Source organism: Acomys minous (genome assembly GCF_964271855.1).
Source record: "Acomys minous genome assembly, chromosome: 2".
NCBI lineage: Eukaryota > Metazoa > Chordata > Mammalia > Rodentia > Muridae > Acomys > Acomys minous.
The window spans coordinates 139,433,802-139,456,041 of record NC_140484.1 but is presented as its reverse complement, the minus strand read 5'-3'; the positions used below and the strand labels follow the sequence as shown (position 1 = coordinate 139,456,041).

The 22,240-nt window shown below is 48.3% G+C and overlaps 2 protein-coding genes across 5 annotated transcripts; both read left to right on the top strand.

The window, feature by feature from the left end:
* Positions 1-1,593: 1,593 nt before the first annotated feature.
* Positions 1,594-8,085, top strand: ASCL3 (achaete-scute family bHLH transcription factor 3). Its single transcript, XM_084772533.1, has 2 exons — positions 1,594-2,911; positions 7,424-8,085. Exon 2 carries the CDS (start codon positions 7,439-7,441, stop codon positions 7,961-7,963), a length of 525 nt encoding a protein of 174 aa, XP_084628659.1. The 5' UTR covers positions 1,594-2,911; positions 7,424-7,438; the 3' UTR covers positions 7,964-8,085.
* Positions 8,086-10,022: 1,937 nt separating this feature from the next.
* LOC311592890 (uncharacterized protein C11orf16 homolog) lies at positions 10,023-21,451 on the top strand. 4 transcript variants are annotated; one of them, XM_084773741.1, is made up of 6 exons: positions 10,023-10,091; positions 11,012-11,196; positions 13,049-13,205; positions 16,182-16,416; positions 17,682-18,293; positions 20,709-21,451. In XM_084773741.1, exons 2-6 carry the CDS (start codon positions 11,030-11,032, stop codon positions 20,765-20,767), a joined length of 1,230 nt encoding a protein of 409 aa, XP_084629867.1. In that variant the 5' UTR covers positions 10,023-10,091; positions 11,012-11,029; the 3' UTR covers positions 20,768-21,451. The 4 variants fall into 4 exon arrangements, with proteins under 4 accessions (XP_084629867.1, XP_084629866.1, XP_084629868.1 ...); XM_084773740.1 differs by having other exon boundaries at positions 10,039-10,091; positions 10,959-11,196; XM_084773742.1 differs by lacking the exon at positions 11,012-11,196 and adding an exon at positions 10,959-11,011 and having other exon boundaries at positions 10,049-10,091.
* Positions 21,452-22,240: the final 789 nt, after the last annotated feature.

Genomic DNA, 22,240 nt, shown 5'->3' with positions numbered 1-22,240 from the left:
CCAACTCCTGCAAGTTGCCCTCTGAGCTTCACAAGTACGTACACACACACACACACACACACACACACACACACACACACACACACACACACACACATTCCCATAAAGTACTTAAGAGGAGAAAATGTAGCTCAACTGGTAGAGTGCTTGTCTAGAATGTATGAAGCTCCAGCCCTGGTCCTTAGCATAAAGGTCAGGTGTGGTAGTGCATGCCTATAATCCCAGCACTTGGCAGATATATCCTGGAGAACCAGAAGTTCAAAGTCATCCTCGGCTACTTGTCAAGTTTTCCCATCTCAAAAATAAAAACAAAAGGGCTGGTGAGATGGCTCAGTGGTTAACAGCACTGGCTGCACTTGGAGAGGACCTAAGTGCAGTCCCCAGAACCCACATGGCATCTCACAATCACCCTAACTCCAGCTCCCAGGGATCCAATGCCCTCTCTGGCCTCCACAGGCACCAGCCATGCACACGGCACACAACCTCATTTCCTTGCAGGTGGATCACTCACTGCCAGGAAACAGATACTTGAGATAAGGGAGATAAATACTGGTCAGCTCAGAAAAACCACTTTTGAAGAGACCAAGGTTGATACAGAGGCCAAAGACTTAGAACTGCTTTTATCCCAAGCCAGGGTGAGGTCTTGGAATACGTCTTTAGCACAAGTTGCTATTCTGAGCATGGACATCAAGGAAGACTTAGCTTAAAAACTGAATCTAGAGAAAGACAGTCCAAAAAGGTCTCATAAAAAAACCACAGGACCTCATGCAGCCCAGGCTGCCCTCAAACTCAACACACAGCTGAGGATAATGGGAAACTCCTGATGCTCCTTGCCAAGGCTTCCCATGTGCTGGGGTTACAGGAGTGTGTCGTCCAGCTCAATTTTGTGTGGCTCTGAGGACCAAACCCAGGACTTCCTGTATGCTAGGCAAGGGCTCTAACTGAGCCACATCCCCAGCCCAGGAACTGGAGTTTCTAATGGTGGAAGACTGTCAGCCTAACTTTTGGAATACATGGGAAGTAAATGTGAAATTATATTTCAATTGCAGAACATGAGTCAAAGAAAATACTGTTTTAAAGTATTATGTTGGGCTGGGCACGGTGATGCACCTTTTATCCCAGTACATGGTAAGCATGGTTAGGTGGAGTTCCATTAATTTGAGGACATCCTGGTCTTCTTAGCGAATTTTCCAGGCAGGCCAGCCAGGGATACATAGTCTCAATTAAAAATAAAAAATAAATGTTATGTATTGGGGCTGTGTCTTAGTTAGGATCACTGTTGCTGTGATGAAACACTATGACCAAAAGCAAGTTGGGGGAGGAAAGGGTTTATCTGGCTTATATTTTCATATCATTGTTTATCATCTAAGGAAGTCAGGACAGGAACTCAGACATGGGAGGAACCAGAGAGACTGGAGCTGATGCAGAGGCCATGGAGGTGCTGCTTACTGGCTTGCTCAACCTGCTTGCTGCTTCCTCTTCCTCCTCTTCCTCCTCTTCCTCCTCCTCCTCCTCTTCCTCCTCCTCCTCCTCCTCCTCCTCCTCCTCTTCTTCTTCTTCTTCTTCTTCTTCTTCTTCTTCTTCTTCTTCTTCTTCTTCTTTGAGCTAGCATTTCTCTGTGTAGCCTTGGCTGTCCTGGATTTGCTTTGTAGACCAGGCTGGCCTCAAACTCACAGAGATCCGCCTGCCTCTGCTTCCCAAGTCATGGGATTACAGGAGTGTGCCACCATGCCCGGCTTGTCAGCCTGCTTTCTTAGAGAACCATCACCTATATTGGCCTGGGCTCTCCCCCATCAATCACAAATTAAGAAAATGCCTTACAGCTGACTCTTTTTTTTTTTTTTAAAGAGTTTATTTATTTATTTTGTTTGTTTGTTTTTGGTTTTTCAAGACAAGGTTTCTCTGTGTAGCCTTGGCTGTCCTAGATTCCCTTTGTAGACCAGGCTGGCCTCAAACTCACAGCGATCCACCTGCCTCTGCCTCCCGAGTGCTGGGAAGAGTGTATTTGGTTTATGTACAAGCACTCTATCTGCATGTGGACCTGCCTCCCAGAGGAGGGCATCAGAATCCAGTATAGGTAATTGTGAACCATTAAGTGGTTCCTGGGAATAGAGCTCAGGACCTTTGGATGAGCAGACAATATTCTTATCCACTGACCCATCTCTCCAGCACCTTACAGCCCACTCTTATGGAGACATTTTTTTCAGTTGAGGTTCCCTTATTTCCAGTGACTCTAGCTTGTACTAAGTTGATGTAAAACTAAGCACCATAAGCTGGAGAGATGTCTCAGCAATTAAGATCTCTTGCTGCTCTTGCAGAAGACCCAAGCTCAGTTCCCAGCAACCACATTGGGCTGTTCACAACCACCTGTACTCCAGCTCCAAGGGATCCGACGCCATCTTCTGGACTCCATAGGCACCTGCACTGAGGTGCACATACCCACAGATGCACGGAGACACAAATAAAAATGTAAAAATCTTTTAAAACATTAGATTGCCTTTCCTGCATTTAATGTAAATATTGCTATTTTCTAATCTTAGCATTTAAATACCTATCTTACAGGTATTTACGAGTATACATTACACACACACACACACACACACACACACACACACACACGGTGTTTTTTTTATAGAATAAAGACCTTTCCTATATATTTTAATAAACATTTTCAGAAAACTCAGCTTATTATTTTTTCCTTCTGTGTGTATGCATGGTGTGCATGTATGTGTAAGGTGTATGTGTATGATTTATATGAAGGGTATCAGGTGCCCTTTATCACTCTACCCTCTGTTCCTTTGAGGCAGGATCCCTCACTGAACCTGGCACTAGTCTGGTGCCGGCGGCAGGAAGCCCCACTGGTCCTCTTGTCTCTACCTGACTGCCCTCCACCCCGGCACTGAGGCTACAGGTATACACACAACCACTTTTGGCTTTTCAATATGTGTTCTGGGAGATTCGAACTCAGGTCCTTACTATTACCTGCTGAGCCATCCTCCCAGCCCCTCAAACAAACTTTGAAACATACTTATGCTTAACTATAATATAGAATATGTTTTATTCATGACTCGCCAGTTTCTGTTGATTTAAGGAAGTAGGCAGTAAGAACTTCTCCCCATATATATAAAAGTAAACACTTGTAGCATCCAATTCCTAATGTATTTGTTTGTTTTTAAGGAAGTTATTTTGCCACTATAAAAGCACTTTTCCACTATAAAAGCAGCTTTCAGGGTCGTGTTACTGTATTGCATTACTCAAAAGACTTCATTCTGCAAAGGTCACATGGACCTTCTTAGCTCTGGTTTTATTCTCTAAAAAATATTGACCAGTATTTGCATATTATGAGACTACTGTATTTTTCATAAATAACTTCATATAAAACCATATAATCCGGGTGAATGAGGGTACCCTCTAAACAAAAGGTTATGTCCCAAGTATATCCAGTTTCATAAGCAAACCTTTCAACTTAGCCTGTCAGATGCTGTCATAGCTCCATAGTAGGCAGGAAAAAAAAAAAAAAGAAGCTAAACCAGAGCCAGCCGGTTCTGTTTAACTGTAAGCTACTTTGCATAGTCTCACTAAATGACCACCTATAAATCAGGGTCAGTCAGACTCAGCCCCAAATACAGCATCTGGAACTGCAAAACAGGTAAGAGACACTTCTCCATAGTGGCCCATGGGAGACCAGGATTTAAAAAAAAAAAAAAAAAGCTACGGGTATGTTGATAAGTTCGCCATCAATAGGATTATGTTATTGTCTTAAGAAAGTGATGTGTCCCATACGATGAAAGGCTCAGCTTGTTCTAGTGAAGAAATCGAATGGACTCAGGTTCTGGCGTCCAGCACCAGGTTCGCTGCTGACTTTGAAATCTTAGTATTTTTTTTTACTGCCTCTGAGGCGGGAGCAAAGGAGGCATCACTAAGCTTTCCTCTGACTCTCACATCCCATAATTCAACTGTATGTGCAATGGTGGCTTCTTTTTTAATTCTAGATTTTTTTAAATTATGAAAGTTGACATCTTTGTGCTCAATGGAGCATCAAGAATCTCTTAGGATTTTATCATTAAGACCTCATTATTTATTTCCCAGAAGAGCTCTAAGACAGAAACCTGAGATGCTCCCAAGGTAGGCGTGGTTGTCAGCCATGCATGCATTTGGAAGCCTGGAACAGCAACATGAATAATCCATTGCTTTCTTTTGAGGTAAACTCAATTCCCCACCCCCACCCCTGACACACACACACACACACACACACACACACACACACACACACACACACACAAAGTCCACTAGGCTTCCTGTCTTCATCCTCTTCATGGCTGCATGCTTGTTACCACTATGTTCTCTTGTGTAAGTGGAAAGTGATGGTACTTAGTGCTCCTGCACTGGTGGGTGGGTTTCTTGGAAACGCTTGGTGGAAAGGCCTTGTCATTGGTGTGTCTTCAGACATGCCATGCTTTAAGAGTTCTTCAAACTCTCATTAAAACCTAAAATCTTAATTACCTGTGGTGTACACAAATTACTCAGATTTTGTCTGGGTCAAGAGTCAAGATATTATTTAAATTATTTTCAGGGTCAAAAACCATGACTCAAAATAAAATCCTGCGCAAGCAGCTTCGGCGGTATCTCCTTTACTTTTGAGGAAGCCAGCTTCTGGTTTCCTGTCTGCTGCTGTGAGAAAGCACTCTGACCAGAAGCACCTTAGGGAAGGAAAGAGTCCTTTCGGCTCACAGGTGACAGCCCATCATCCAGGGAGGAGCAGGGGCATGAGTCAGAGACCACAGAGGACCCCTGCTCGCTGGCTCACTCTCTGTCTCGGTGGCTCATGCTTTGCTAGCTTTCTTCTGCAGTCCATGATCACCTGGCCAAGAAATGGTGCCACGCACAGTGGGATGGGCCGCTTGGCATCAATTAATAGTCAAGACCACACGCTACAGCTGGAGAGACGGTCCGGCTGTTAAGAGCACTTGCTACTCTTGCAAAGGAGCTGGGTTGGGTCCCCAGCAAAGACATCAGGCCACTTGCAACTGTCTGTCATCCTAGTTCGGAGGACCTGACACCCCTCTTCTGGCATCTATGGACACCAGGCATGTATGTGGTGAACATTCATACACTTTCAGGCACTCCTACCTAAAACTAAGAAAAGCAAAGCAGACAATATCCCAACACAGGCCCACAGGCCAATGAGATGTAGACCATTGTGCTCTCAGATGACTCTAGGCTGTGTTAGGGTGACAGTCAAAGCTAACTGGGACACTGGTATGGTTTCATTTAACTTGTCAGCTGGAGGCAAAAGGCCATTATCAAAACTAAGTGGTTCAGGCTGTGTTCCCACTTGCCAGTCTTGTTCAGTTCTGATGCAGGGTCTCATGGCCTGAGATGACCTTAAGCTTCTGGTTTATTTGGTGCTAGGATCTGCACCAGGGCTGCACACGTGCCAGGCTGAGCTGTATCCTCCAGGCCCATTTGCTGGCTTTTGCGGCTTCCTCATATCTGCCCTTTTTTTTTCTTTGCCTCTTGAATTCCTGGCTTGGGAATTTCCTAATTAGCTTCTTCTCTCAGCAACTTTTTCTTTTTGACAGAATTTTGGCTCCTGTTTAGTCTTCCAGAGACTTTTGTCTTATGTTAGTTATTGTGGGTCATTTGGTCAGTGATTTGGACTCTCCCATTTCCCGGTCCTCTGTTTTAGTTTTTAATTGGCACTACATGACTTAGCCTCCCCCAGCCTCTTTAGCGCACTTTCCCAGGCGTTCACTCCTTTCCCAGCAGGTCCCACTGGGAACCCTTTTCCTTCTTCACCTGCCCTCCAGGCCTCCAGGACCCAGGCACCTCACCCCCTCCCCAGCACCCCCACCCCTCCCCAGTACCCCAGCACCCCTCCACCCCCTCTCCAGCACCCCCACCCCTCCCCAGCACCCCAGCACCCCAGCACCCCAGCACCCCCACCCCTCCCCAGCACCCCAGCACCCCAGCACCCCAGCACCCCCACCCCTCCCCAGCACCCCTCCACCCCCTCCCCAGCACCCCAGCTCCCGCAGCCTTTTCTGCTACCAGTTTCTTATCTTTTCAGAGGCAATGCTCAGGCCTTTTTACAAAGATGGAAACACTAGAATCCGTCTTAAAGGCTGTCTCCCTTCCCTCACCCAGCAAGGTGTGGGGGGTCCTGCTGTGCTCCGGTGTGAGGTGCGGTGGCACCTGCCTAGGCTCCAGCTTCAGCTAGCTAACAAGTATCAGGCCAGCAAGGACTCAGCAAGACCCGGTCTCAGAAATACAAACAAACGGAGAGAGCAGCACCAGTGTCATCTAATCTTGCTATACACATATAGTTTGTCTTTGCTGCGCCTCTTTTCTGTTTAGTATGCCAAGCCTGTGACTCCTAAAGACGCTGGAAAATTACTCCCTTTGAAGTGGCCCAAGAGCGTCAGTTCTCTCGCTTGTGCTGGTAATTACAGGCATGCTCAGACCTCAGCAACCATGCTCTGAAGACATCAATATGTTGATCCTTCACTGGTGGGGTGCGGGGAGGGAGGTGCAGAGAAAGAGAGGCTCCCTAAAGTATCCATCTATGAGGAACAAGGAAAACAGCTAATGCTGAGACTTGGTGCGTTGCTTGGGCTTTCTAAATTTAAACCTTTGCAACCACCGCAGGAGCCTCAATACCTCAGGTGGATATAGGAAGCAAGTGAGGCTCAGAGAGGCTTCAGAGACTTGCCTGAGGACGCAGGGCAAGAGGAAGGTAAAGGCAGGATTGAGTCCTGAAGGGTTTACAATGGAAGCACAAGCACTGCTTCCCTGCCTCCTAGGTGACTGTTAACTACAGTGTCCCTGGAAAACCCACTGAGGCCACAATGTAATGGCCAGGGCCTAAATGAACTTTCCTGACCATGTGCAAGGCTCTGGGTTCAGTGCCCCCAGCATAAGACACACACACACACACACACACACACACACACACACACACACACACAGAGAGAGAGAGAGAGAGAGAGAGAGAGACAGAGACAGAGACAGAGACAGAGACATAGAGAGGGAGACAGACACAGAGACACAGAGAGTAATAATTAAATGTAATAAAATTTTTGATTAAGGAAAGAAAAAAAGGAAGGTGTCCCCTCTTTCTTTCTCTCCCTTTCCACCTTCTTCCCTTCTTTCCTTTCATCCTTTTTGTTAGTGTCAGTGCTGGTTAATGTTTTGAGACCGTTTCACTATATATCCCAGCTTGCCCCTTGAACTTACTGTGTAGACCAGGCTGCCCTTGAATTCACGGCTATCCTCCTGCTTCAGCCTCCGGGCTGCTGGAATTACAAGTTGTATGAGTCCAAAAACTATTAAAACAGAAATCTACAGGACACGAATCTGGAAGAAAGTAGATCGAAATTGCTCTTTTAATCTGGCCAAATGATAAGCACGCCTTTGTTTCTAGGTGAAAGAGGAAACAATGGACACCAGAAACTACCCCAGCCCTCCGGACAGGCTCTCCATCTTCTCTGAGTCTGCCCACCTGCCCCTGTCCAGACCTTTCTACCTGGACCCCATGGTCACTGTCCATCTGTGCCCCGAGGCCCCAGTGCCGCCCCCTTACACGGATGAGCTGCCTCTGCTGCCTTTTTCCAACGATACCCTGATCGTGGACAATTACGGGGAGCCGTACCCCTTCCCCTTCCCCATGCCTTACGCCAACTACAGGCGCTGTGACTACGCCTACGGGCCGGCCTTCATCCGCAAGAGGAATGAACGCGAGCGGCAGCGAGTCAAGTGTGTGAACGAAGGCTACGCCCGGCTGCGGCGGCACCTGCCGGAGGACTACCTGGAGAAACGACTCAGCAAAGTGGAGACCCTCAGAGCTGCCATCAAGTACATCAGCCACCTGCAGTCTCTCTTGTACCCGGATGAGACTGGGACCGAGAGGAACCCTCGAACCACCAGCTGCGGACCCCTGGATCCTGCTCTGAAAATCATTTGAGTCATCTCTTTCCAAAAATAGGGTCTTCCGTAGCAGCAGCCAGTAGATTCTCACACACCTGGTTTCCAGGAAGAGGCAACAGGAGCCCCACTACCAACCTTCATGAAATGCTGCTCACCTGGGTTTCAGATGAACGAAAGTATCTCAGGCCGACTGAAAAGCCCGCGCTGGCCTCACTGCTTTAAGAACTCTGAGGTAGCCAGGCTTGGTGGCACACGACTGTAAGTAATCCCAGCACTCCTGGAAAGCAAAGGCAGGTGGATCTCTGAGTTCGAGGCCAGCCTGGTCTACAAATCCAGGACAGCCAGTGCTACTCATAGAAACCCTATCTGGAAAAACAAAACAAACAAAAACAAAACAAAAAAAAAAGCTCTGAAGTAGAGGAGACCCCTGGGGTCTCTGCTCCACCTGCCGGCTCTTCTCACAGCCCTGGCCCTGGAGAGTGATGACTCAAGTGACTGTCTTGCACTTGGTAACCACTCTGTGCTAAGTGATCACTGCACACCTCCCTTGCCTAGAAATTGGATGCATCTTTTTCTTGCAGATCTACTTTGTTTGTTTGTTTGTTGTTTTTGTTTTTCGAGGCAGAGTTTCTCTGTGTAGCCTTGGCTGTCCTAGACTCACTTTGTAGACCAGGCTGGCCTCAAACTCACAGCGATCCACCTGCCTCTGCCTCCCAAAGTGCTGGGATTAAAGGCGTGTGCCACCAGGTGCGGCTTAGATCGACCTTCTTAAGCAGTTTAGGACAATGTTTTCCAAGCCTCTGGACTAGCTGGGGAGACAGCTCAGCAACTAAGCTCTTGGCGAGCAGGCAAACCTAAAGCTTGGAGTTCAGATCTGCAGCATTCCATGTAAATGCCAGGTGAGCATGGTAGCATTCCTGTAACTCCAGCCTCTGACGGTAGAGGCTGGGGAGCCCCAGAGCAAGCAGGCTAGCAAGGGCAGATATATGGGCAAGCCCAGGCTAGCAAGGGCAGACATAGGGCAAGCCCTGGGTTTGACTCAGTGAAGGTAGAAGATCTATCCAGGGTGATGCGGACCTCCAAATGCACAAGAGTATACATGCATACTCCCCACATGTGTGACCACACACACACACATACACACATGAATACGGAGCGGGGGAAGGGTTCTGGAATCTAATTGTTCAGTTTAATGTTTAACTTCCTCTCCATGTTGGGTTCTTCATCGACAAAATAAAGAAAATAATAACAGCAGTTTCCTATGCGTTTATTCAGTGAATGACCATGCCTGACACCTAGTCAGGATTCATGACCGTTGCTTGTGGTTGCTGCTTTATTACCATCCTTGTGTAGTGCGCAGCATCACCACTCTCCAGGCTCTTCCACGTCAGGGCATCTTCAGCTGCTCTGTGGGAACTTCCTTCACTCCTGGGAGGAGCATCCATGCCTCACAGTGTGGGTTCTGTTTCTGTCCTCATAGCTACCTTCAGCTCTTCTTTCTCCCTTAACTCCCAGGTCCCAACTGTCATTATGCCCAGTCAGGATCTTCAGACATCTCTCCCTGTCTGTCACAGTCCTCTCTGCTGCCCTGTATCTCTGTGACGCCCAGAGACCCCCACTTTGGTTCACTAGTTGGCCATTAAGCTCTTCCTTCTGTGCTAGGATTGTAAACCCAGCCAAGTAGGTGCTGTGGATCCGAACACAAGTCTTGGTGCTTGCACAGCCAGCAGTTTGCCCACTGAGCTATTCTTCTAGCCCCATGGCTATTTTGTTTTAAACTATAAGGAGTCCCTAGACCGCCCAGCCCAGTCTCCTGACTTCACTAGGTACAGGCAGAGAGCCTGAGTCTTTGTAGAGCCCAGCACCCCGTCAAGGACTCCCTCAGCACCCCTAAGAGGCTTTCCTTGTGAGGAAGCAGCCCTTGAGATAAAGGGAGGACACAGAATTAGCCCTTCTTCCTCCACCTAACGCCCAACCCTAAGTTTCCCAATGCTTCCCATTATCCTTTGCACATGCTCAGTACCCTCCCAAGCCCTGGTGTGGCCCTGTTGGCTCGTCCATGGCAACCTGCTTGGCAACCAAGATTGTTGAGCCAAGGCCATAAGCTGTCAGATGGGGCTGAGCCTGGGGCAAGACCAAGGTCTAGGCCGGATTTGGGGTTTTAGGTAAGTCCCTTTGGGGTCAGACCTGTGGCTTTGGGTAGGGGTAGATCCTAAGAAGTTTTTTTTTGTTTGTTTTTGTTTTTGTTTTTTGAGACAGGGTTTCTCTGTGTAGACCTGGCTGTCCCGGACTCACTCTGTAGACCAGGCTGGCCTCGAACTCACAGAGATCCACCTGCCTCTGCCTCCCGAGTGCTGGGATTTAAAGGCGTGCGCCACCATGCCCGGTTAGACCCAAAGAAGTCTTGGGTGGCCCTTAGATAGCCCTGAGTTAGGACTGTAGGCTACCAGGTTAGGAGGGAGTTGGTGGCTTTTGTGGGGGTCAGTTGGTCATGGCAGGATGTGGAAAGAGAACGGGTATGCCCCAGGAGTCCAGCACTGAGGAGGAGGATGGAGGTAAGAAAACCCAAGGGTAGCTGAGCTACCAGGTGTTTCCCATGGCCCCTCTCTGGAGAGGTAACAGGCTAGAGCACACGGCTTCTGAGGGACAATTAAAGTAGGCTTTCTTTAAGCTTCTAGCTTAAGTTCTTCCGTCCTCCCTAGTTTCTGAAGGATGTTCTGAGATAGGTACTCCAAAGGGGAGACTCTGGGTGTGTGGGAACCCTGGGGTATGTCCTCTGATGGGCCGAGGCTACAGCTGTGGTGCCTGTGCTTGCTCCAGGTTTGTGCTCTGATGGGCTGAGGCTACAGCTGTGGTGCCTGTGTTTGCTCCAGGTTTGTGCTCTGATGGGCCAAGGCTACAGCTGTGATGCCTGTGTTTGCTCCAGGTTTGTCCTCTGATGGGCCAAGGCTACAGCTGTGGTGCCTGTGTCTGCTCCAGGTTTGTGCTCTGATGGGCCGAGGCTACAGCTGTGGTGCCTGTGCTTGCTCCAGGTTTGTCCTCTGATGGGCCGAGGCTACAGCTGTGGTGCCTGTGTCTGCTCCAGGTGTGTGCTCTGAAGGCCATGCAGCTCTCTACCGGGCCTGAGATGCCTCTGCCCAAATACTGCAGTGCAGCCACAACCCTGAAAGCCGCTGACCTGGATGGTGCTGTGCCACTCCGGGACCTGTCCTTCACCTGTCCCTTTGCCACGCAAGTACCCTGGCAGTCCACGCACTGCACATTCACCAGGTACCAGCCTTTGTACCCTCTCCCTCCTTTCTCCTCTGTCCCTGGTCCTAATGATACTTGAATGTCCTCAAATGCATGGGAGTTCCCAGAATAGCATCTTCAGTCAGCTCCCTACAGTGTGGGTATGAGAGGACAGAGGAACTTCAGCCTATAGAAAGTTCTAGGGACCAGTCTGCCTAGAACAGGGGCATGCCAGCCCAAATGCTCAACTTAATTTTTTTTTAAATTTATTTTAAGTGTATGAGTTTTTCCACCTGCATAGGTTTGTGCACTGCATACAATACCCAAGGAGGCCAGAAGAGGGCAGTGGATCTTCTTGGACTGGAGTTACAGAAAATTGTCAGCAGCCATGTTGGTACTGGAAACTAAATCCTGGTCCTCTGTAAGAGCCACTAGGCTCCTAGTCACCAAGCCATTTCTCCAGTCTGTTGTTCAAGTTCTTCATTTGTTTGGACCACCTTGTTCAAGGCCGAGTTAAGCATTTTTATATTCAGATTTCCCTAGAAAACAGCTTTTTCAAAAACCCAGGCCCTATTGGGCTGGAGAGATTACTCTGCAGTTCAGAGTGCATATTAACAGCTGGTTGTGGTGGCATATGCCTTTAATCCCAGCACTAGGGAGGCAGAGGCAGGCAGATTGCTGTGAGTTCGAGGCCAGCCTGGTCTACAAAGTGAATCCAGGACAGCCAAGGCTACACAGAGGAACCCTGTTTTGAAAAACTAAAAAAAAAAAAAAAAGAGTGCATATTACAGTTAGGTGTGATGGTGAATGCCTTTCATCCTAGTACTTGGAGGCAAAGGCAAGCCAGTCTCTGTGAGTTCAAGTTCAAGACCAGCCTAGTCTAAAAAGAGAGTTCCAGGACAGCCAGGGCTATTACATAGGCAAACTCTGTCTTGAAAAACAAAACAAACAAAACCCAGGAGTGCCTACTGCTCTCACAGAAGACCAGAGTTCAGTTTCTAGCATCTACATCAGGTGGCTCACAGACACCTGTAACTCCAGCTCCAGGGAATCAGAACACGCACACTTCAGAAAGTAAAAATAAATATTTGAGTTAAAAAAACAATCTGGGTGGTGGTGCTGCAGGCCTTTAATCCCTGCATTTTAATTCTGACACAGGCAGGCAGATCTTTGAGTTTGAGGCCAGCCTGGTCTACAAAGAGTGTTCCAGGACAGCCAGGGCTACAAAGAAAAGTCCTATCTCAAAACAAAAACAAAAACAAACAAACAAACAAACAAAAACAAACCAAACCAACTAAACAACCAAACAAAAAACTCAAAGGCCAAATCCCTCTTTCTGCTACTGCTCCAGGCCAGAGAGCCCTGCCACCCACGTCCCAGAGTTGGCCTCGCCTTCCACATCCCCTCAGCCCTTTCATGAACTCCTCTCTGCTTCCAAATCCTTCTGACCGCTGGAGCCAAGTGTCCCAGCCCAGAATCCAAGCTCATTTCATTCTGGTTACTGTGATACAATGGTCCAGTCCAACGAAGTTCAGCAAATCTTACAGGAAGTCATAGATTGCCACCGTCTCCCTGGATTTTTGTTGCACACACCTTTATCATCCTCATTATGAGCGAGTCTCCTCAGATCAGCCCGAGGCATGTTTCTGTCTTTATTATTTTATTTTACATTGATGTATTTATCTGGGTGGGCACACATCATAACTCACATGTGGCAGTCAGAGAACAACCCATGGCAGTCAGCGTTCCCTCCCATAATGTGGGGTCTGGGGATTGAACTCAGATCGTCAGGCTTGGTGGCAGGCGCATTTACCCTCTGAGCCACTTCTATGGTCCTAACTGATGCTTTTTGGGCTTTGTGTTCACCCTTGATTTCATTTGCTTTTCCCAGGTGTCCCTCTTGTCACCCGTGTTTCCACACTGTTGATAGGCCATGGCAGGGGCTTAGCTGGCTGGGAAGTGTTGAAGATGGCCCTGGCCCCTGGGTCCTGGCCAGAAGGGAACCGGATGCCTTTTATTATCTGGCTCAGATAAAGGCTGTTCCAGAGGCAAGTGCTTCTCCCCATTCGCTCCTCTGGGTGGCTTTGCTGCAAGAAACCAAACTTTGGAACACACACAGCTCAGTTGCTAGGGTTATGTGGTGCAGTGCCGCATAGCAAGCAGCTTAAGTGACAGAAACCTATCGCCTCCCGTGTTTTGAGGCTCTAAGTCAAGCCTTTCAAGGTTAGCTCTAAGGGCTACGAGGGAGAGCCTGTGTCCCTCCTGTCTTATAGTGTCCGGTATTTGTTCAAACTCTTGGGACCCTTAGCTTGCATCACCTTGATCTCTGCCTTCAACTTAATATGGCTTTGCCCCTGAATATTATCTATTCAAACTCCCTCTTTTCCCCAAATATTGTTTATTTATGTGCATGTGTGTTTCCAGAAGAGGGCATTGGATCTCCTGAAGCAGGCCTACAGGTGATTGTGAGCTGCCTGATGTGGGTGCTGGGATTTGAACCCAGGTCCTCTAAAAAAAAAAAAACAAAACCAGGAAGTGTGCTTAAGCACTGAGCCATCTCTCCAGCCCCTCAAATTTCTTCTTGGTATAAAGACATTAGTCTGCCATATTCACTGTGACCTCATCTTAACTACCTGCAATGGCCTGATTCCTGAAGGGAGCTCGAATGCTGGGGTACCAGGCTTGACTATGGTAACCTGCAGAAGGGCAACACAGTTCAGCCTTAACAGCGAGAAGAACGTACATTTGTTGTTCAGGGAGATTCAGTGCTGAATGATGGGCCTGAGCCTGAGAGAAAGACACTTGTCTCTCTCACAAGTGCCAGCACACTTGTCTCATACAAAATCTTGTTCCTGAAATGCCAGGAGTCAGGCCTGGGCTCTGACAGTGGCAACATACTTTTGGGCTTCCTCTTCCTCCTCCTCCTCCTCCTCCTCCTCCTCCTCCTCCCCCTCCCCCTCCTCTTTGGTTTTTCAAGACAAGGCTGTCCTGGACTTGCTTTGTAGACCAGGCTGGCCTTCGAACTCACAGAGATCCACCTGCCTCTGCCTCCTGAGTGTGGACTTCTCTCTCTCTCTTTCTTTTGTAACCTTTACTTTATGTGCATTGATGTTTTGCCTGCATATACGTCTGTGGTTATCAGATCCTGTAGTTACAGACAGTTGTGAGCTGCCATGTGGGTGCTGGGAATGGAACCCAGGTCCTCTTGGAGAGAAGTCAGTGCTCTTAGTCACTGAGGCATCCCTCTAGCCCCTGGACTTCTCTTTTTAAAATGAGTTTGTGTGTGTGTGTGTGTGTGTGTGTGTGTGTTGTCTGCATGAATGTAAGTGTACCTTGTGCATGTAATGCCAACAGAGGCCAGAAGAGGACATGAGAATCCCCCTGGAAATGGAGTTACAAACACTTGTGAGCTGCCCTGTGGAAACTGGGGACCAAGGCTGGGGGCTCTGCAAGAGTAGCAAGTGCTCGGGACCACTGACCTCTAGAATCCCAAGTTTTAATTTTTTTTGACCCAGGACCTCATGTATTCCAGGATACCTTGAACTTTGAATTTCTGCTCCTCTGCCTCTCAAGTGCTGTGATTATAGGCTGCACCAGCACGCTTGGTTTATATAGTGGCAAGGATTGAACCTGGGTTCTTAGTCACACCAGGTCTGCTCTCTGCTATATTCCTAGCTCCAGTAGTGTACTTTTCTTTTAGAGTCTGACTTTGTGACTGTGGTTCCATGTAGGTGAGTGTGCTCATGTGTGTACATGTGCCATGGCATGTGGGTGAAAGTCAGAGGAAGAGTGTGGGAGTCAGTTCTCCCTGTTGTGGGTCCTGGGAATTGAACTCAGGGAGTCTGGTTTGGCTGCAAGCACTTTTGCCACTGAGCCATCTTGTTTGCCCCATCTTTTTATTTTTATTTTTTTATTATTTAAAAAAATTTAAATTTATTATGTATATAGTATGCATCCGATCACATTATAGATGGTTGTGAGCCACCATGTGGTACTGGGAATTGAACTCAGGACCTCTGTAAGAGCAATGAGTGCTCTTAACCACTGAGTCATCTCTCCAGCCCCCTCTGTTTGTTTTTAAACAGGGCCTCAGTCTGTAGCCTCAGCTGCCCTGGTACTTGATATGTAGCTCAGCATGGCCTGGAACATTGTATGAAGCCCCAGCTGCCCCAAACTCAAAGTAATTCTCCTGCCTTAGCCTCCCTGGCTGAGTAGACATTAGCATACTCAATTCCTCTGTTGTATTTATTTATTTCTCTGTGTAGCCTTGGCTGTCCTGGACTGCTTTGTAGACCAGGCTGGCCTTGAACTCATAGGGATCCACCTGCCTCTGCCTTCTGAGTGCTAGGATTAAAGACATGCCACCACCGCCCGGCTCTAATTTTTTTTTTTTAATATTTATTTTATACGTATGAATACTTTGTCTGTGTGGCAGTTTGAATGAGAATGACTTCCCCCCAACCCCCCCCCCCAACTCCCAGACTCATATATTTGAATGCTTGGTCCTTAGTTGGTGGAACTGTCTGGGAAAGAGTAGAAGATATGGCCTTGTTGGAAGTGAGCCATGGGGGGGCGGGGCTTGAGGTTTCCAAAGCCTATACCATTCTCAGCTCTTTCTGCCTTGTGCCTGTGGAGCAATACGGGAGCTCTCAGTTACTGCTTCAGCACCTGCCTGCCTGCCTGCCGCCATGCTTCCCACCATGATGGCCATGGGCTCTAACCCTTGGAAACTGTGAGCCCAAAACACTTTTCTTTTATAAATTGCCCTGGTGGTGGTGTATTGCCAAAACATTAGAAAAGTAACTAAGATAGCCTATATGTATTTATGTATAGCATGTATGTGCCTGGCGGCAACAGAGGCCAGAGGAGGGTGTCAGATGCCCTGGAACTGGAATTGTGGATGGGTGTGAGCCTCCATGTGTGTGCTGGGTACCAAATTCTGGTCCTCTCCGAGGGCAGCCAGTGCTCTTAATTACTGAACCATCTCCCTAGCCCTGAATCTTACTCTGTTTTCTTTCCCACAGTTGGAGAGGCGGGGGGCCCTGGTTGTGGAATTTGAGGCTCCCCTTGTCACAGGCCTAAAGCTGCCAGCCCCACAGAGGAGGGTGGTCTTTCCAGAAGATGTCATTCAGTTTTCACCATCCAGGCCACACTCACTGCAACTGGGTGACAAGGTGCTGGCACTCTGGGAACCAGAGCAAAAGCAATATGGCCCAGGCACTGTTCTCTTGGGCTCGAAGAAACAAAAAGGCCAAAGAGGTAAAGAAACTATTGTGACCCTGGGGGAGGTGTGTCATGGTGGGGAGAAGTACTTCCGGGGTCAGAGCTCAGGGGCCTCAGAGCCACAGCAAAAAAGAACCCTTACACCTTACCTGGAGGCTTTACCCTGCAGCAGTGGCTGAGCCAGTCCTATCTTCCAGGCTATGGTTTTAGGCACACATGCTGGCTTGGTGGCTTGTGCCTGTAAAGCTAATACTTAGGATGCTGAGCTGGGAGGATTACCATAAGTTTGAAGGCAGCCAAAGCACTAAGAGTTTAAAAAAAAAAAGTGAGGGCTGGAGAGATGGCTCAGTAGTTAACAGCACTTGCTGTCCCTGCAAAGGACCCAGGTCAGTTCCCAGCACCTATGGGTGCTTATATCCTTCTGTAATTGCAATCCCAGGGGATCAAACACCCTCTTCTGGCCTCCCTGGGCACCATGTATGAATGTAGCACACATACAGTCAGACAAAACACTTATCCACATAGAACAAAAATTAATAAAAAAAATATTTAGGAAACAAAACAATAACAAGAAACCAGAAAGGGCGAAAATGAAACCAAGAGAAACAACCTGAAACTAGCACATGTATGTTGGTCACCTAAACCATAGTGTGAGCATGAGCTGGGGGATGTCACGTGTCTGTGATCCCAGCACTCACTGGGCAGGAGGGCCATGAATCTGAAGCTGGCGGTCAGAGCTACACGTTGAGATCTGCCTCGAAAACTCAAAGCAACAACAGCATCATTACGTGTGGGGTGGAGTCACGGGAGACTCACTTCCCAGCTCTCAGGTCCTCCAGGCACTGCCCATCCCCGTGCCACAGCTAATCAGCACAGCTTCTGCTGAGGCTGCGTTTTGGTTCCGAATGAAAACCAGGGCCCAGCTGGGCGTAGTGGCGCACGCCTTTAATCCCAGTACTCCACTCGGGAGGCAGAGGATTGCTGTGAGTTTGAGGCCAGCCTGGTCTACCAAGTAAGTCCAGGACAGCCAAGGCTACACAGAGAAACCCTGTCTCAACCTCCCCCCCCCCAAAGAAGAAAGAAAACCAGGGCCTCTTTAGATGAAATGGCAGGGAGGTGGCAGGAAAACCTCCAGACTGATGGTCTGTGTGGCATGGGGGAGGGGGACATTCCCACAGGCTCTCTGGGCACAGTGGCACACGAAGATCCTGGAAGAGCAGAGAGGTGGGGCTGAGGATTGGCTTTGGGGATTCCAAAGAACCTGGAGTTTAAAAAAAAAAGTCTCCCATTTCTGTTCTCAGCATCTAAAGAAGAAGAAATCACTGTTCACTTCTGGAATGGCAAGACAACTAAGGTGCCTCTGGACAGGGTCAGGTGGGTGCCCCCCACTGTCTGGAAGAAGGCTGTGGAGAGACTACAAACACCTCACAGCAGGGGCTGCCGCAGTTCTTGCCCCTGGGGACCTCACTGCTCTCATCTGGGGCCCAACAGTGGATGCAGCACACACAGGCATCCTCTCTGCCTCTCCCGCGCCTGCTGCCAGCTTCTCCATCAGGGCAGCTGCCCTTTGCTGGAGCCTAGCTGGTGGCCTCTACCTAGGCCTACCGCAGAGCTCACAACCAGAAAACTCCCAGAGCCAGAGGTGAAGGCCACAGCTCAACTTTTGCCCCTACAAGGTCCTAAAGAGGCGACAGTACCAGGGTTCAACTACAGTATGTCTTCCTCTTCCTCCTCCTCGGAAGAGAATTCAGAGAGTCATCTGGAGATGGGACTGTCCCAGAGACAGATGGTAAGCAGGGCAGTCAACACGGACCCCATCTTTTCTGAGAAGTCTCTGCGGCAGTGCAGCCCCTGGCAGCCTGAGTGGAGATACTGGAGGAGAAGTGGGCCCGAGCCACCCCCTGGAAAGCCAGGTATGTTATACCGGGGGTGTGGCACTAGCTTGCCAGGCAGGGGCTGGGGGGGGGGGGCTGCATGGGTCTCTTGGGAATGGCCACCCCTAGCTTCCCCTCGATCTGAGGACTATGGAGCTCACCTTGGTAGGCTGGAGACGTTTGTCATTTCCTGCCTCATACCTGGCCTATCAAAATTCCCATCAAATTGCACAGGGATAGCAGAAGCCTAGGTGAGGTGACAGAGCTGCATGAGGTAGGTGGCCTGGAAAAGCATGGCCTGTTGTCACTCATCCACTGAGTAGGGACCCGTGGTCGGATGTACTGTGCTCTGAGAACTAAGAATACCAGCGCTGAGGGCTTAAGGCACACGAGGCACTGCAAAGCACTGCAAAGTAAGACCCACTACAAGTTGTCGTCGTTTGAAGCCACTGGCTTGTTCCTAGAGCAGCTGCTTAGCCGGAAGGGCTATTCAGCCTGTCAACCGTTCATTCTTTCCACAGGAAGTTGAGATCTTGTTTCTACTTTCTTGGGTGACTCCTCTAGTCCCCATAGGAGATAGGAGTCGGGGCAGATCTACTAAGGCCATATATATATATATATATATATATATATATATATATATATATATATATATATATATATATATATATATATATATTTTTTTTTTTTTTCCTCCTTTTACCACCACTACCACCACCACCACCAAAAGCTGGGCGGTAGTGCTGGTGGCAGCAGCGAATGACCGCCTTTGATCCTAGCACTCTGGAGGTAGACACAGGCAGATCTCTGAGTTTGAGGCTAGCCTGGTCTATAGAGCGAGTTCCAGGACAACCAGGGTTACACAGAGGAACCCTCTCTTGGTAAGAGGGTATGGGTGTTTTGCCTGCACCTCTATCCCATGTATGCAGCGCCCTCAGAGGGCAGAAAAGGGCATCGGATTCACCTGGGGGTGGAGTCGCAGACTGTTGTGACTCACCATGTGGGTGCTGGGAATTGAATTTAAGTCCTCAGGAAGAGCAGTAAGTGCTCTTAACCTTTGAGGCATCTCTCTAGCCCCCTGCAGCTGTATTTTACATGAGGGGTTTGGGAATTTCTCTGGCTTCCAAAGTTGGGGACATTTCTTTCACCTATGGCAGAGAAATAATTAGAAAGACAAGAATCCATCTCTGGTCTCAATGTAAAGGTCTGGAACTTCTGTTAAAATGGTTCTCCAGGTTTTACTAGGTCAATTCTTGGCAGCGACTTCTTGGAAACAGCTGTTTCCAGTCCTTTTCCCACCAAGTGACAGTGCAAAGAGAATGGTTTCAAAATCCAATATTCATGCTCTCTTTTTTTGGTTTTTGTTGTTGTTGTTGTTTTTTAGTTTTCAAGACAGGGTTTCTCTGTGTAGCCCTGGCTGTTCTGGACTCACTTTGTAGACCAGGCTGGCCTCGAACTTATGAGATCCATTTGTCTCTGCCTCCCTGAGTGCTGGGATTAAAGGCATGTGCCACCACGGCCAGCTGCTGACTCTTTCTTGACCTCCACTACCTCCTGTTTGGCACAGCCTGGAGAAAGAAAAGCTGAACCTACACACAGATATACACACATATACATAAATAAAAATTTACTCCCTTTCCAAGGCTGAGTGTCCCTCTATAGTCCTAGATGTTCTGGAACGTTGATGTAGACCAGGGGTTCTCAAACTTAGAGAGCTATCTGCCTCTGCCTCATAAGTGCTGAGATTAAAGGTGTGTGCCACCACTGCTGGGCTTAAAATGAACCTTCAAAAAATATGTATTTATAAAGAAGAAAAATATATCTTTTGGGTCCTGAGTGTTTTGTTGCAGTCCAGGAAAAGATTAATTTCTGAAGCTGGCCCATGGAGCATCATCAGGAATATTCTAAATCGACACAGAGAATGTTCTAGATGCGGGGTGGGGAAAGAGCCATCCCCAGATAGTGCTTCCGTTTTAGATCTGTTCCCAGGAAGTCCCATCCCCTGCTTTTTTTATTGTCTCAGTAGTTTTGACGGGGTCTGGTTATGTAGCTCAGACTAGCCTGTTCTAGAATCCTAGGATTATAGGTGGGAGCCACCATCAGATGTGGTACTGCCTGTCATAGTCAAGGGGCAAAGATGACCCATGTACAAAAAGCCACGTGTTAGCCGGGGCTGGAGACAACAGCAGGTGACAGAGCTTTTTCCTTTCCAGCTTTGCATCCTTGTAAGGAAATGTACTGTTTGACTTCTAAATACAATTGGTATTTAATCAGCACTAAGTCCCAGCACCCTATCAGACAGCACTCAATATCAATCTGTCAAGTTCCAGAGACCCTCTGCCCTCCAAACGTGGCTTTATGCTTTCCCTGACACGGACACTGAGCTAGAAAAAAAAGGCTGTGTTATTTACTGTTGTCTCCAGCATCAGCCCCACTAACTGATCTTCGGTTTAGGAAGAAGACGTTGCCACAATAAGAAAAAAGATAAGGGCCGCCAACAGGACAGAGTGTAAACTGCAGTAGTGGGTACTACCCAGGCGCTGGCCCTGAAAGCCACCAACATGAAAACATGGCAGACTCAACCGGAAGCCGAACACATACAACGAGGAAGTCAAAGCCTTGGGACAACCAGAGGAAAACTTCCCTTAGAAGAAGAGCCCTGAGCATCTGGGTAAAAAGCAGAATGTTTGGATCCCAGCACTGGGGAGGCAGAGGCAGGTGCATTGCTGTGAGTTCGAGGCCAGCCTGGTCTACAAAGTGAGTCCAGGACAGCCAAGGCTACAGAGAGAAACCCTGTATTAAAAAAAAGCAGAATGTCTGGGCAGGGCATTGGAGGAACTCCTTAAGTAGCCATTTCTGGGGTCATAGTCTGTTTGAGGATGTCTGTTGAGAATACCATGACTCTTTTCCAGAAAACCACACATACCCTCTGTTCTGCATATGCCAGAAGGCTTAGAGGACCTACAAAGTTCATCCCAGACTTCCAGGAATATGGGCAAAGATCCCTATTAAAATGTTCCCAGCACCCAAAGTCAGGCAGTTCACAATCACCTGTAACTCCAGCTCCATGGGATCAGATTCCCCGCCCCTTCTGGAATCTGAGCATACTTACACTCACACTAGTGTGCACAAATCCATAACAATACACATCATTTTAGAAATTGGGGCTGGAAAGATGGGAAGTAGTAGCACATGTCTTTAATCCTAGCACTCGGGAGGCAGAGGCAGGTGGATCTCTGTGAGTTCGAGGCCAGCCTGGTCTACAAAGCTACAAGAGAGACCCTGCCTCAGAAAACCAAAAAAAAAAAAAAAAAAAAAAAAAAAAGGGGGGGGGGCGGCTGGAGATGACTCGTTGGATAAGAGCATTTGTTATTCTTGCAGAGCACCCAGGTTTGGTGCCAGCACTCACAACTCACAACCATCTTCTGGCCTTCATGGGTACCAGGCATACACACACTCAAGCAAAATACTTACACACATAAAAAACAGTCTTAAAAAGCAAACGAGGCATTGTGGCTTATACCTGTCCATCCCAAGATTCAGGAAGCTGAGGCAGGAGGACCGTTTGAAGTCTGGAGTCAGCCTAGGCTGCTCTGCTACTACAGTGTGAAATTCTGTCTCATCTTAAAAAATCTTTAAAATTACAGTATGCGTAGGATTTAAGATTTTTCTCTTACAAGAAGTTAAAGGATAATGAAGTGAACGCCTGAAAAGGGGTTGGTTCTAAGGAGTGGCTGGCAAAGCTTCCAACAGGAGGAGGCTGAGCAGGGGCAGCAAGAGTGGCTAACGGCAACTGCTTCCCTGAGATCTCCTGCATGTGAGCAGCATTCACAGGAACCTATCGTGATGGGTTCAGGAGACTGTGGTCCTGCGCTGAGCTCCCTGCCAGGGGCCTGGTGAGCTGCCCGGACAGCTATTCACAGAAGGGACAAGGTGTGCCCACTGCTTTGGGCAAACGCATCCCATCTCTGCTGTCTTCTCATAAC

What these genes read in the sequence shown, in the direction of transcription:
- LOC311592890 (XM_084773739.1), top strand. An exon ending in AGATAAAGGCTGTTCCAGAG is followed by an intron (nt 13,206 to 16,181) that starts GCAAGTGCTTCT and finishes TCTTTCCCACAG; the next exon opens with TTGGAGAGGCGGGGGGCCCT. An exon ending in GCCACCCCCTGGAAAGCCAG is followed by an intron (nt 18,294 to 20,708) that starts GTATGTTATACC and finishes TCTTCGGTTTAG; the next exon opens with GAAGAAGACGTTGCCACAAT.
- ASCL3 (XM_084772533.1), top strand. Translation starts at nt 7,439, where the DNA reads ATGGACACCAGAAACTACCCCAGCCCTCCGGACAGGCTCTCCATCTTC.